The 13,353-nt window shown below is 42.3% G+C and overlaps 1 protein-coding gene across 3 annotated transcripts in view; it reads left to right on the top strand.

The window, feature by feature from the left end:
- The window catches only part of RBM46 (RNA binding motif protein 46), a 67,023-nt gene that overhangs the window by 44,614 nt on the left and 9,056 nt on the right, over positions 1–13,353 (top strand). Inside the window, exon 6 of one of the 3 annotated variants that reach the window (XM_054716963.1) lies at positions 12,118–12,224. The exons of 1 other annotated variant lie outside the window; for it this stretch is intronic. In XM_054716963.1, coding sequence (XP_054572938.1) covers positions 12,118–12,182 — 65 coding nt within the window. In that variant the 3' untranslated portion in view covers positions 12,183–12,224. Of the gene's footprint in view, positions 1–12,117; positions 12,225–13,353 lie in introns of those variants that run through there. One more of the 3 variants, XM_054716966.1, reaches the window with a different exon arrangement.

The following is a 13,353-nucleotide window of genomic DNA, read 5'->3' as shown; positions in this document are numbered from 1 at the left end:
CATTCAGTTTGCTTTTTTCAGAGTAATACAATCGCTTACCAGGTATTTATATTTTTATTTTTTGACATCTTTATGGGCTCAAACACTGCAGTCCCTGTTGCATCTGTGCACTCTCCACCTCCACCTCCAATTATGGCATCAGTTGATGTCCGTAACAATAAGGCTCATAATTGGAGGAAGCCTGTTTGACAAGGTATGGGCAGCTATGCACCTTCAGGGCTCCATCCTCAGCAGACTTCTGCATATAAGACCCCTTGATTTTCAGTCTAATGATTAAAAAAAAAATAGCATCTTATACACAGAAAAATACAGTATCTATATAAGAAACAGACCCAAAATAAAGTGATTCATAAAGGCAAAATATAAGGGGCTGGCAAATGTATAACAGGCAAATGGAAATAAAAGCACATATGTGCAACTCTTTGTTGCAGCATTATTTGTAATTGTAAAATATGGAAAACAACCTAAATGTTCATACATAGAAAAGCTGTTGAGTAATTTGCCACATCTACATCATGGAGTATTATGTAACTGTAAAAAATTAGAAAAATAACTGATACAGAGTAATGTTCGGGATATGTTGTAAGTGAAAAACCAAATTATAAGAGTATGATATATGCTACATTTTATAGATGAAAAAAGAAATAGCCCCTCTATGACCCAGTGATTTATACACCTGAATTCACTTTTTGTAAGGATCTCAGCCCCAGATCCTGCTTAGACAAGACATGGTATTACATAAAGTTGGAAAGATTCCAAGAGACAAGCTTACAAAGTCATCTCCTGGCTTTGTCAAATTCTTAGACAAAAAAAAAAAGCTCTTACAAAGAAAACATCAGTGAAAGTCTCAGTTGCTTCATTATATCAGGGATGTAGAGGACTCATGACTAGCTGGAAAGAGGATCACAAGGGATAATAACCCAAAGAGAGAATTATTTACATTCAAATCAATAAGTATTTATTGAACACAGCCTATGTGCTGGGTTCTTGAAAGATGCCTATAAATATGGTCCTGAAGGAAATCACAATACTATAGAGGAAAATAACATAAAAAAATAAAATATGACATGGTGTAGCCAGAAAATTTTAGGAAACATATGGGTAGATGTTACTGAAACTAGAATTCCAGGGTCATGTAGTAAAAACAGGTTAGTCTGGTGTCTCTCTGCATATTTAAACCTTTCCAATCACCTTATATACCACGAGACTAACATTCTAAAATAAGCAATAAGCAATAGAAGCTATTCTCAGGAGAAATAGGAACAATAGGCTACAAGTCACCTTTCACTCATAATTTGAGGATCTTATGTATTAAATGTGTAGACCCTTTGTATCCATTCATTCTGCAGATATTTATTTATTTTACAAGAGGCCCAGTGCATGAAATTCGTGCATGGGGGTGAGGGGTGTCCCTCAGCCCAGCCTGAACCCTCTCCAATCTGGGACCCCTACTGGGATCGGGCCTAAACGGGCAGTCAGATATCCCTCTCACAATCCAGAACTGCTGGCTCCCAACTGCTCGCCTGCCTGTCTTCCTGATTGCCCCTAAAGCACTTCTGCCTGCCAGCCTGATCACCCACTAACCACTCCCCTGCCAGCCTGATTGATGCCTAACTGCTCCCATGCCAGCCCGATTGCTCCTAACTGCCCTCCCCTGCAGGCCTGGTCCCCCCCAACTTCCCTTCCCTGCAGGCCGGTCACCCCCAACTTCCCTCCTCTGATGGCCTGGTCACCCCTAACTGCCCTCCCTTGCAGGCCTGGTCCGTCCCAACAGCCCTCCCCTGCTGGCCATCTTTTGGCAGCCATCTTGTGTCCACTTGGGGGCAGCCATCTTGTGTGTTGGAGTGATGGTCAATTTGCATATTACTCTTTTATTACATAGGATAGAGGCCTGGTGCATGGGTGGGGGCTGGCTGGTTTGCCCTGAAAGGTGTCCCAGATTAGGGTGGGGGTTCCCTTGGGGCATGGGGTGGCCTGGGAGAGGGGCCTGTGGTGGTTTGCAGGCCGGCCATGCCCCCCGGCGACCCAAGCATAGGTCAGGGCCGGCTGGAAGCAGTTATCTGGGATTTATTTATCTTCTATAATTGAAACTTTGTAGCCTTGAGTGGAGACCAGGGCCGTCCAGGGCAGATGGGAAGCTTGGCTTCCTCCATTGCCAGGGGCAACCCAAGCCTCCTGCTCGCTCCAGCTCCATGGTGGCCGCCATCTTTGTTGGGATTTATTTATCTTCTATAATTGAAACTTTGTAGCCTTGAGCGAGGCCAGGGCTGGCCAGGGCGAGTGGGAAGCTTGGCTTCCTCCATTGCCAGGGGAAACCCAAGCCTCCTGTTCGCTCTAGCTCCATGGCGGCCGCCATTTTAGTTGGGTTAATTTGCATACTTGCTCTGATTGGCTGGTGGGTGTAACGGAGTGATGGTCAATTTGCATGTTTCTCTTTTATTAGTGTAGATTCCTGCTCATTCCTGTTTTTATAATTAATGTTGGGTTGCCAAGACCGGTTTGGCTCAGTGGATAGAACATCAGCCTTTAGACTGAAAGGTCCCAGGTTCGATTCCGGTCAAGGGCATGTACCTTGGTTGCGGGCACATCCCCAGTAGGGGGTGTGCAGGAGGCAGCTGGTCGATGTTTCTCTCTCATTGATGTTTCTAGCTTTCTATCCCTCTCCCTTCCTCTCTGTAAAAAATCAATAAAATATATAAAAAAAACAAAACAAAAACATAATTAATGTTGGGTTTACAGTGATGAATATACATTGTTTCTCTTTTCTTGGAGTTGATGTAAGTAGTCTGTACTGATAGACCACTATATAAAAGATTCCTCTAGGTCAGTGATTTTCAACTGGTGTGCTGCAAGAATTTTAAAAACATACAATACCTGATTACTTACAGTCACTGACCTCTTTTCCCTTACATTGTAAAATTAAATAAAAAATGACAACAGCCAATACAATAATAGCTGTCTGTTGTGAATTAATCAAAATTATGCTTATTTTGGGGTCAGATTGGCAAAAAATATATTATTTGGTGTGATGCAGAATTTTAGTATTTAGTTTATGTGTGCCATGAGATGAAAAAGATTGAAAATCACTGCTCTAGGTCAAAGCTTTTAGATTGCTTAATAACAGATCTTACTAAGAACCCTAAATTACACACCAATATTCAGTACTCACTATATAAGATGAACATCAAGATTGCACAAATCCTACATAGCATAAATGTTAAGGTAAGGCACCTCAGCTCTGATTATGTAACTACAGGATATGTACTCTTATTATAAAAGGGCTCTTTAGAACGTTCTTCAACAATAGTTATTGTTTGAGAGACAACATTCAGAGAACATTAGAGAGAGGAATGCAAAACAAATTGTTATTCATCGAAGGAGCTTTGATTTGAACTGGGTGCCTAGTTGTCCTATGCCAATTCCACTTGAGTAGCTGCTCTTTGTACTTTTAAATTTCCCTTTACAATCACTGAAGTCCTACACAGTGATTAATGATCTTGGGTGTCACATGAGTAATTCTGGATATTATTCTGTGTGAACTAGGAAAAATTGTTCTCTAAGCAGAGAAGGGGGACATAGTATTCCAGCTGAAAAATAATATATGCAAATAATATATGTTGTGAGGCAACACAGCAGGTAGAGATTTTCCTGTATTAAATCTCTTTCTGCTTGAAATATCCAGAATTATTTCTGTTTCCTGTATCAAGTGTAGGAGAGCATTTCTTTGGTATGGGGCAGCCACTTGTACTAAGCTGTTACATTCATTACTCACTGAATATCTGAAAATTTAATCTTTGAAGAAATTAGTTGTCAGATTGAAACCTGTGTAGGTCAGTGTAGATGAAATGTCAAAATATATCTAGGAAATATGTTTAAACTTTGGAAAAGAAATATCATTAGACCCTTACTCTATATGACTCATCAAAACAAAATACCCAGTGCATGACAAACAAAATGTTAAAAGTTGAATGTATAAACATGTGCGCTCAGAGATGGTAGAATCTATCTATATATATAAAAGGCTAAGTTACCGACCAACTGACTGGCCAGTACATATAACACCCACTGGCAATTTAAAAATAAACGTTGACTTGTGCATGTGTGATATATATAAAGCTCTTGCTGGTGCCAATGGCAATCACCTGCATGTGTTTTGCTCTGTCATTGTCAATTGTGAATTTGGTTGTTTTTGTTGACATTCTGAAGCTGAAAGAAAGCGGCAGCATCGACAGAATATGTCTAAAGACCAACTATTGGCACAACATACCTCAAACTTCCAGACTATCCTTTATTAACAAATACAAATACATGTGATGAATTGTATTTTGATAATAAATCTAGTACCATTATATGACAACAGGCAGAGGTTTTTTTTCATATTTTATTTTTTTAATCTTACAGTTTTTTATTTTATTTTATTTAATTTTTAAAATTTCTTTATTGATTAAGGTGTTACATATGTGTCCTTATTCCCCCATTCCCTCCCTCCCCCCCACTCATGCCCTCACCCCCCTGTTGTCTGTGTCCAATGGTTAAGCGCTTACATACAAATCCTTTGGTTGATCTCTTCCCCCTTACCCCCACCCTCCTTTACCTTTCCTCTGAGGTTTGATGGTCTGATCAATGTTTCTCTGTCTCTGGATCTATTTTTGTTCATCAGTTTATGTTATTCATTATATTCCACAAATGAGTGAGATCATGTGATATTTATCTTTCTCTGACTGGCTTATTCCACTTAGCATAATGCTCTCCAGTTCCCTCCATGCTGTTGCAAATGATAAGAACTCCATTTTTACCGCAGCGTAGTATTCCCTCCATGATGTTGCAAATGGTAAGAACTCCATTTTTACCGCAGCGTAGTATTGTGTAGATGTAACACAGTTTTTTAATCCACTCATCTGCTGATGGGCACTTAGGCTCTTTCCAAATCTTAGCTATTGTAAATTGTGCTGCTATGAACACAGGGGTGCATATGTCCTTTCTGATTGGTATTTCTATTTTCTTGGGATATATTCCTAGGAGTGGGATTACTGGGTCAAATGGGAGTTCCATTTTTAGTTTTTTGAGGAAACTCCATACTGTTCTCCACAGTGGCTGCACCAGTCTGCATTCCCACCAGCAGTGCAAGAGGGTTCCTTTTTCTCCACATCCTCTTCAGCACTTGTCGTTTGTTGATTTGTTGATGATAGCCATTCTGACAGGGGTGAGATGGTACCCCATTGTCATTTTGATTTGCATCTCTGGGATAATTAGTGACTTTGAGCATGTTTTCATATGTCTCTTGGCCTTCCTTCTGTCTTCTTTCGAAAAGTATCTATTTAGGTCCATTGCCCATTTTTTTGATTGGGTTGTTTATCTTCCTTTTGTTAAGTTGTATGAGTTCCCTGTAAATGTTGGAGATTAAGCCCTTACCGGTGATAACATTGGCAAATATGTTCTCCCATGCAGTGGGCTTTCTTGTTGTTTTGTTGATGGTTTCTTTTGCTGTGAAAAAGCTTTTTATTTTGATGTAGTCCCATTTATTTATTTTCTCTTTAGTTTCCATTGAACAGGCAGAGGTTTTGATCAATTCTCTGGACGATGAACAGTTGGCAGCCTTTCAGACAATAACTTCAGCCATCGAAGATAAAACTGTACACCCCAAATGCTTTTTCTTGGATGGTCCAGGTAAGTGGTCGGCAAACCGCGGCTCGCGGGCCAAATGCGGTTCTTTGGCCCCTTGAGTGCGACTCTTCCACAAAATACCATGTGCGGCCGCGCACGTACAGTGCGATTGAAACTTTGTGGCCCATGCACAGAAGTTGGTTTCTACCTGGGCGAGTCTATTTTGAAGAAGTGGCGTTAGAACACTCAAGGGGCCAAAGAGCCTCATGTGGCTCACGAGCCGCGGTTTGCTGACCACTGGTCCAGGTGGTAGTGGAAAAACCTATCTTTATAAAGTTTTAATACATTATATTAGAGGTTGTGGTGGTACTGTTTTACCCACAGCATCTACAGGAATTGCTGCAAATTTACTTTTCAGTGGAAGAACCTTTCATTCCCAATATAAAGTACCAACTCCATTAAATGAATTGCAATTTCTAGACTTGATATAAAAAGTGAAGTTGCTAAAACCATTAAAAAGGCCCAACTTCTCATTATTGATGAATGCACCATGGCATCCAGTCATGCTATAAATGCCATAGACAGATTACTAAGAGAAATTATGAATTTGAATGTTGCATTTGGTGGGATAGTTCTCCTTCTCAGAGGGGATTTTCGACAATGTCTCAGTGTTGTACCCCATGCTATACAATTGGCCATAGTACAAACTAATTAAAAGTATTGTAATGTTTGGGGATGTTTCAGACAGTTGTCTCTTACTAGTAAAACAAATATGAGATCAGAGGATTCTGCTTATAGCAAATGGTTAGTAAAACTTGGAGGTGGCAAACTTGATAGCAGTTTTCATTTAGGATTGGATATTAGTGCAATTCCCCATGAAATGATTTGTAATGGATCTATTATTGATGCTACCTTCGGAAATAGTATATCTATAGATAATATAAAAATATATTTAAATGTGCAATTCTTTGCCCAAAAAATGAGCACATTCATAAGTTAAATGAAGAAATTATTGACATACTTCATGGAGATTTTCACACCTATCTGAGTGATGATTCCATCGATTCAACATGTGATGAAGAAAAGGAAAATTTTACCATCAAACTTCTTAATAGTATTACTCCTTTGGGAATGCCATGTCATAAATTAAAATTGAAAGTAGGCGCAATCATCATGCTACTGAGAAATCTTAATAGTAAATGGGTTCTTTGTAATGGTACTAGATTTATTAGAAGCCTGGTGCATGAAATTCATGCATGGTGGTGGTGGTGGTGGAGGGGTCCCTCAGCCTGGCCTGCACTCTCTCCAATCCAGGACCCCTTGCGGGATGTCCGACTGCTAGGTTAGGCCCAATCCCGCAGTCGGACATCCCTCTTACAATCCAGGACCACTGGCTCCTAATCGCTCACCTGCCGGCCTGATTACCCCTAACCATTCTGCCTGCTGGCCTGATCGCCCCTAACTGCCTCCACCTGCTGGCTTGATTGCCCCTAACCACCTTCGCCTGCCAGCCTGATTGCCCCCAACTGCCCCAACCTACTGGCCTGATCGCCCCCAACTGCCCTCCCCTGCTGGCCTGATTGCCCCCAACTGCTCTCCCCAGCTAGCCTGATCGTCCCTAACTGCCTCTGCCTCGGCCCCACCACCATGGCTTTTTCCAGAAGGTCTCTGGAAGGTCTTCTGGTCTAATTAGCATATTCCTCTTTTATTAGAATAGATTTCAACCTAACAATCGAAGCTGAAGTATTAACAGGATCTGTGCAAGGAGAGAGAGGTTGTTCTGATTCAAAGAATTGACTTATCTCTGACTGACACTGGCATCCCACTTAAATTAATTCGAAGACAGTTTCCCATGATGCCAGCATTTGTGATAACTGTTAATAAATCACAAGGACAAACTCTAGACAGAGTAGAAATATTCCTACCTGAACCCATTTTCGGACATGGTCAGTTATATGTTGCTTTCTCTAGAGTTCGAAGAGCATGTGATGTTAAAGTTAAAGTTGTAAATACTTCATCACAGAGGAAATTAGTCAAGCACTCTGAAAGTGTTTTTTTTTTAAATATATTTTATTGATTTTTTACAGAGAGGAAGGGAGAGGGATAGAGATTTAGAAACATCGATGAGAGAGAAACATCGACCAGCTGCCTCCTGCACACCTCCCACTGGGGATGTGCCCGCAACCAAGGTACATGCCCTTGACAGGAATCGAACCTGGGACCCTTCAGTCCGCAGGCCGTCACTCTATCTACTGAGCCAAACCGGTTAGGGCTCTTAATGTGGTATACAGGGAGATATTAGAATAAGTTTAATCAATTTATCAGTCATTGTTTTTATCAATCTTGTTTTTATATCATGTTTTTCTTGTTCTATATCATGTTTGTTGTTTTTATGTTTTTGTTGTTTTTATATCATGTCTTTGTTGTTATATCATGTTGTTATTATTTATTTATTAATCAATTTATATATTATTTTCATATACATTTTACTAATTTTCTTTCATCTCTGACACTTCCATTATAGAGAAAGGGAAAATAGCGATATTAAAATATTTCTTCTAATTACTTTCCTTTCAATGTGCATGAATCGTGCACCTGGCCAGTAGTAATGATAATAAAATGAATCTCAAATCATCACAGTGCTATAGGAATCAGTCACAAGTTACTTCATCTTCTCAGCCATCTCCTTAAATCTTCCTGCTCTGTAATGAACAAAGACCCCATGGGTAGTCTAAGGTCAGACCAGGAGGAAATTTTATGCTTTGTGCTTCTTTTGGTTTGAGGTGTATGGGGAGGAGAAAACAAGAAGCACATCCTCTTCACCTAGATTTGTTAAAATTTGTGCAGGGGAATGTGCATAGTGGCCACTTGGCTCCAAGCTGCTGTTTTTCAGAATCCCTTTTCAGGTGGGGTCAATGTTCTCTCTCCAACAAAAATAATGACTGTTTCAGCTATATCTTTCTACAAAAGTTTCTGTTATAACCTGATTTATTCTGCAGGGGGAAACACCCTCTAGTTTATTAGGAGAAAAATTGAAGCCTGCAATAATCAGCAATTTGGCTTGGTAAAGATTAGGTTATTTTAAAAATAAAAGTTTCATATGTGTCTGCTTGATTCCTTTTTTTTTAATTTTTATTTTTTGAGGGGCAAAAGGTAATCCTGTCCTCATTGTTTTAAAATAAAAAGGACCTTAAACTATTATGTATTATCTAAAGTAAAAGGGATAAGGGAAAGAAACTGAAATGTCACTTTATATAAAGGGGAGAGGGGGACGTTTGAGAAGATAATTGAATAAGGCTGTACTGAGATCCAGTGCCTGTTCTAGCAAAAATATAAAGGCACAACCATTTCAACTCGATGAAGGATAATACGGAGGACCCCTTTTAGCATCAGAACTTGCCATGGGGTTGGCTGAGGCTAGCAGGCCTGCATCACAGATCAACATCTCTCCCTGCTACCTTTTCCTCTCTTCCATAGGTATCCCTCCCTCCCAAGGGCACTCAGGCCCAGCAGAGGGAGCTGCAAGCTGCGGATTGCTGACAGCTCCAAACAGGTTGCCAAGGTACAGTCACAAACGGCATCTGACAGTGGCCTGTATCAGAGTCTCTCCAAAAAGACAAATGTACCCAGTGGCCAGCCTCTAACAACAACAGAGCGGTACCTAACAGAGCTTCACAAGCAGGGTATCCACAGGGAGGTCTGGGCCGGCACCAAACCCTACTGAGGCAAATTCCACTTTCGTGTGATCAGTACCTGCCAAGCACCTTGCATCTGTGTTGGGGGTTGAGCCTCACTGTTAACCTGTTCCTCACATGGGTTGTCTTTTCATTTTGTTTAAATTTAAACAATTTGAACAGCTATAATTCAACAAAGGATTCCCTGCTTAATACACAAACCCATCTGAGAGATCTGCGCATGGAAACATATGAGGATGGGCAAGTGGGAGCAATCCAGGGAGGTGGGACAGAAGAGCTGAGATGGTGCTAGAGACACACAACCCAGAGCTCACGGACCTCATTGTAGGTCTCAGCCTGGAAAGAGGAGGAATCAGGTTGCACAGGCATTCCGTCCAGCTGGGAGAAGCAAAGAGATACAGTGAGCATTCCTGAAGGAGTGACCAGTAGGCGCTGCAGCTGAGCCCAGTGACCTGGCAATCAGCATTCTAAACAGAGAAACAAAGCCATGGAGCCTGGCTGCCTCCCTTCCCCCTCCCAGAGTTTGCTTCCCCTCACCCTTTCCAGCTAGCAGCAGGCCCCAGAAGAAGCTGTAGCAGTGAGTGTCGGGTTGCTGAGCACATTATCTGCAAACCCAAGAACTGGTACTACAGAGACAGTGTTTTTCCCTGAGCTACATGCCCACCCGGTAACTAATCCCGGGGTCGGGTGGAGACCCAGAGGGGAGGCTGCAAAGATCTGCCAGTCACCATTTCTGAGAGAGCAAAGCAATAAAGGCAGCGGCCAGCTTCCCCCAGCTCACCCCACTCCCAAACATTACAGCCACACTACCAGCAGTATCTAGATGCAGGGGACAGCACTGGGATTGCAAGGATTTGGAACCTCATCACCCACCACATTCCCCTCAGGTTTGGTCCCCTGAGACCAAGGTGACCTGAACACCAGAGACACCTACCAAGGAGATGCCCACCTTCCCAAGGAACACAGGCCATTTCCCCCCACCTGGCAGAGATCTGAAAAACAGAGTTGTGTTTCATGTCCAGAAAACCAGAGGGACTCTTACATGGCCATTCCTCTGATGTCACTTCCATTGTTCTTAAAGTTATTATTTCCTCCCTACTTTTCCAATATCTAAGACACTGCCACCAACGGAGTATATTCCGTTTCACCAGCATACCATTCCATTTCACCACTAGTGTAAGTTTTAACAACCAGAGTACCAACAAGAGCTATCTGCACCCCCCACCACCAGAAATGAGTTATTATTAGATACTGCTCTGTTGTTGTTAGAGGCTGGCCACTGGGTGTATTCGTCTCCTTGGAGAGAGACTGATACAGGCCAACGTCAGATGCTCTTTGTGACTGTACCTTGGCAACCTGTTTGGAGCTGTCAGTGATCCACAGCTTGTAGCTCCCTCTGCTGGGCCTGGGTGCATGTGGAAAGGACCAAACTACCAATGAAGGTCTGCTTTTATAAAAAAAAAAAGTATATATTTTTTATTGACTTCAGAGAGAAAGGGATAGGGAGAGAGAGATTGAATCATCAATGATGAGAGAGAATCATTGATTGGCTGTCTCCTGCATGTCCCACACTGGGAATTGAGCCTGCAAACCAGGCATGTGTCATTAACTGGAATCAAACCTGGGGCCCTTCAGTCTGCAAGCCAATGCTCTATTCACTGAACCAAACCGGCTAGGGTTGAAGGTCTGCTTTTACTAGCACTGGGCCTAGGGGCAGGTCATCAAAAGTCTTAAAGAATCCAAAGATCCGCCTCTACCTGCAGGCTGTCCGTTAGGCTCAGTCACTAAAAGAGATTCCAGCTGTACTCCTCAGCAGGGATAAACTCCACTGGATGGGTGGGGAAGAGATTTCAATGGGTGAGGATATTACTCCCCCAAAGTTGCTGCTACATTGAGGGACTGCTGTCCCTGAGACTGAGGACGGTACACACAAAACTGAGAGAATGGAGAGAACATAGAAAATGGAGAGAACGAGGAATGGATGGAGAGAATGTAGAAAACAGAGAGTGAGAAGAGTACGGAGAGATTGCAGAAAACAGAGAGAATGAGGAGAGAAAAGAGAAATTGGAGAGAATTGAGAGAACAAGGAGAAAGATGGCTTCTGCAGTATGGGGGAATGACTTGCATAGGGTTCCTAGTGGTTGACTTCTCAGCTCTCTTCTCAGAGCCACCAACTCTAGAAACTCCTTATGAGGCCTCATTCAGCTCTGCCCTTTCTCTGCTGGAGCCCAGGGTCTGTGGCTGCAAAGGAAATTTTGTGCATTGGTCTTTTAAGAGGGTGCCTGCGAGCATTTTTAACCACCTCTCCCTGAATGACAGAAACCCACTGCTTTTCACATCCAGATGTTATGTTAGCACCTTTCCTGGTTCTGGTGCTCTGGGCAGGGGAGCCCTGCTTGGGGCTTAGGCCCCACACTTTTCATGTGGAACCCCCTGCAGCTGATATATCTTTTTTGAAACTTCAGCTGCTGCCTGTGAGTGCTGGGCCAGCCCTCTCGTGCCTCCACACCTACCAGTCTTGATGTGGCCTCCTCTGTAAGTCCTTGGTTATAAGGCTTCTCTCCAGCTAGTCTTAGGATGATTTTTCTATAATTTAGTTGTAATTCTAGTTTGGTCCTGGGAGGAGGTGAGTATAGCTTCTACCTAATCTGCCACATCTTGGATCTTCTATATTTTTGATAATTAAATACTTAAGCGATCACTCTGGATTACTCATGAATAAATTAGGTGATTAATATGAAAAACATCATAGATGTTTTTAGGCAAAGCAATAAGTAATTTGCTGATCCACTATTAATTACCTTTCCTTTTTCTTCAGAGGGCTATAAATCATCATGTCAAAACTCCCACACCAATCTAATGGTGTTGGAAGCACAGGATTAAAACATTCTTTTAAGAATATTCTAGTTAATGGAACAGAAGAAGGTAAATAATATCATATAAATATTGATTTATTTGATCAAAGTTGTTTTGAAGGTTATTTTTTAAAATATATTTTTTTATTGATTTCAGAGAGAGGAAGGGAGAGAGAGATAGAAACATGGATGAGAGAATCATTGATCGGCTGCCTCCTGCACACCCCACACTGGGAATCGAGCCTCCAACCTGTGGAGAGCGGCTACAGTATTTGGACAGGTTCAAGCCTTGGACTAATGAGAGGGCAGAGTCCTCTCATGGCCATGTGCAAGTCCCAGCTTGGAGGGCAGAGTCCTCCCAGCACAATTATAGCCAACAGCTCTAGTTGTAAGCTTGAATCTATGGTCCGAACACGTGGCCCCATGTGCCTGAGTGATGTGGGCTTGATAGAGTTCAGGTGCATGTAATTGAGTAGATTCGAAACCCACAAGAATGTTGTAAACATCTTGACCAAGCCATTACTTTGCCTTGTGGCATCTGGCTATAAAATAAAGACACGGCTTATAGTCCGTGGCGCTGTCGCTAGCTCTCCATCAGAGAGGCTCTCCGTAAGAGAGGACAGCGTCCCACCGAGACCCAGCTTTCATTCTCTTGTCTGTCTTTTCTCAATCCTTCACCGCCCCCACTCAGGTTCACCCTTGGCCATGCTGGAACAGCACACCAACCCAGGCATATGCCCTGACCAGCAATTGAAGCAGCGACCTCCTGGTGCATGGGACTACACTCAACAAACTGAGCCCACTGGCCAGGCTGTGTTGCAGGTTCCATAGACCAATGTTGCATTTACCAATACTAGGTCAACTTAACATCAATCAAAGAAAATAATATTCAGTAGTCAGATAAAACATTGGAAAGTTCTTCCCAATTTTAGTAAGTAACTTTAATCAAAGGGATCAAATGGTATACCCCGTGGTCGGCAAACTGCGGCTCGCGAGCCACATGCGGCTCTTAGGCCCCTTGAGTGTGGCTCTTCCACAAAGTACCATGGCCTGGGCGAGTCTATTTTGAAGAAGTGGTGTTAGAAGAAGTTTAAGTTTAAAAAATTTGGCTCTCAAAAGAAATTTCAATCGTTGTACTGTTGATATTTGGCTCTGTTGACTAATGACTTTGCCGACCACGGAGTTAGGTAATTCCTTCC

This window comes from Eptesicus fuscus, chromosome 6, assembly GCF_027574615.1.
Source record: "Eptesicus fuscus isolate TK198812 chromosome 6, DD_ASM_mEF_20220401, whole genome shotgun sequence".
NCBI lineage: Eukaryota > Metazoa > Chordata > Mammalia > Chiroptera > Vespertilionidae > Eptesicus > Eptesicus fuscus.
This window is presented reverse-complemented; position numbering and strand designations above follow the sequence as displayed.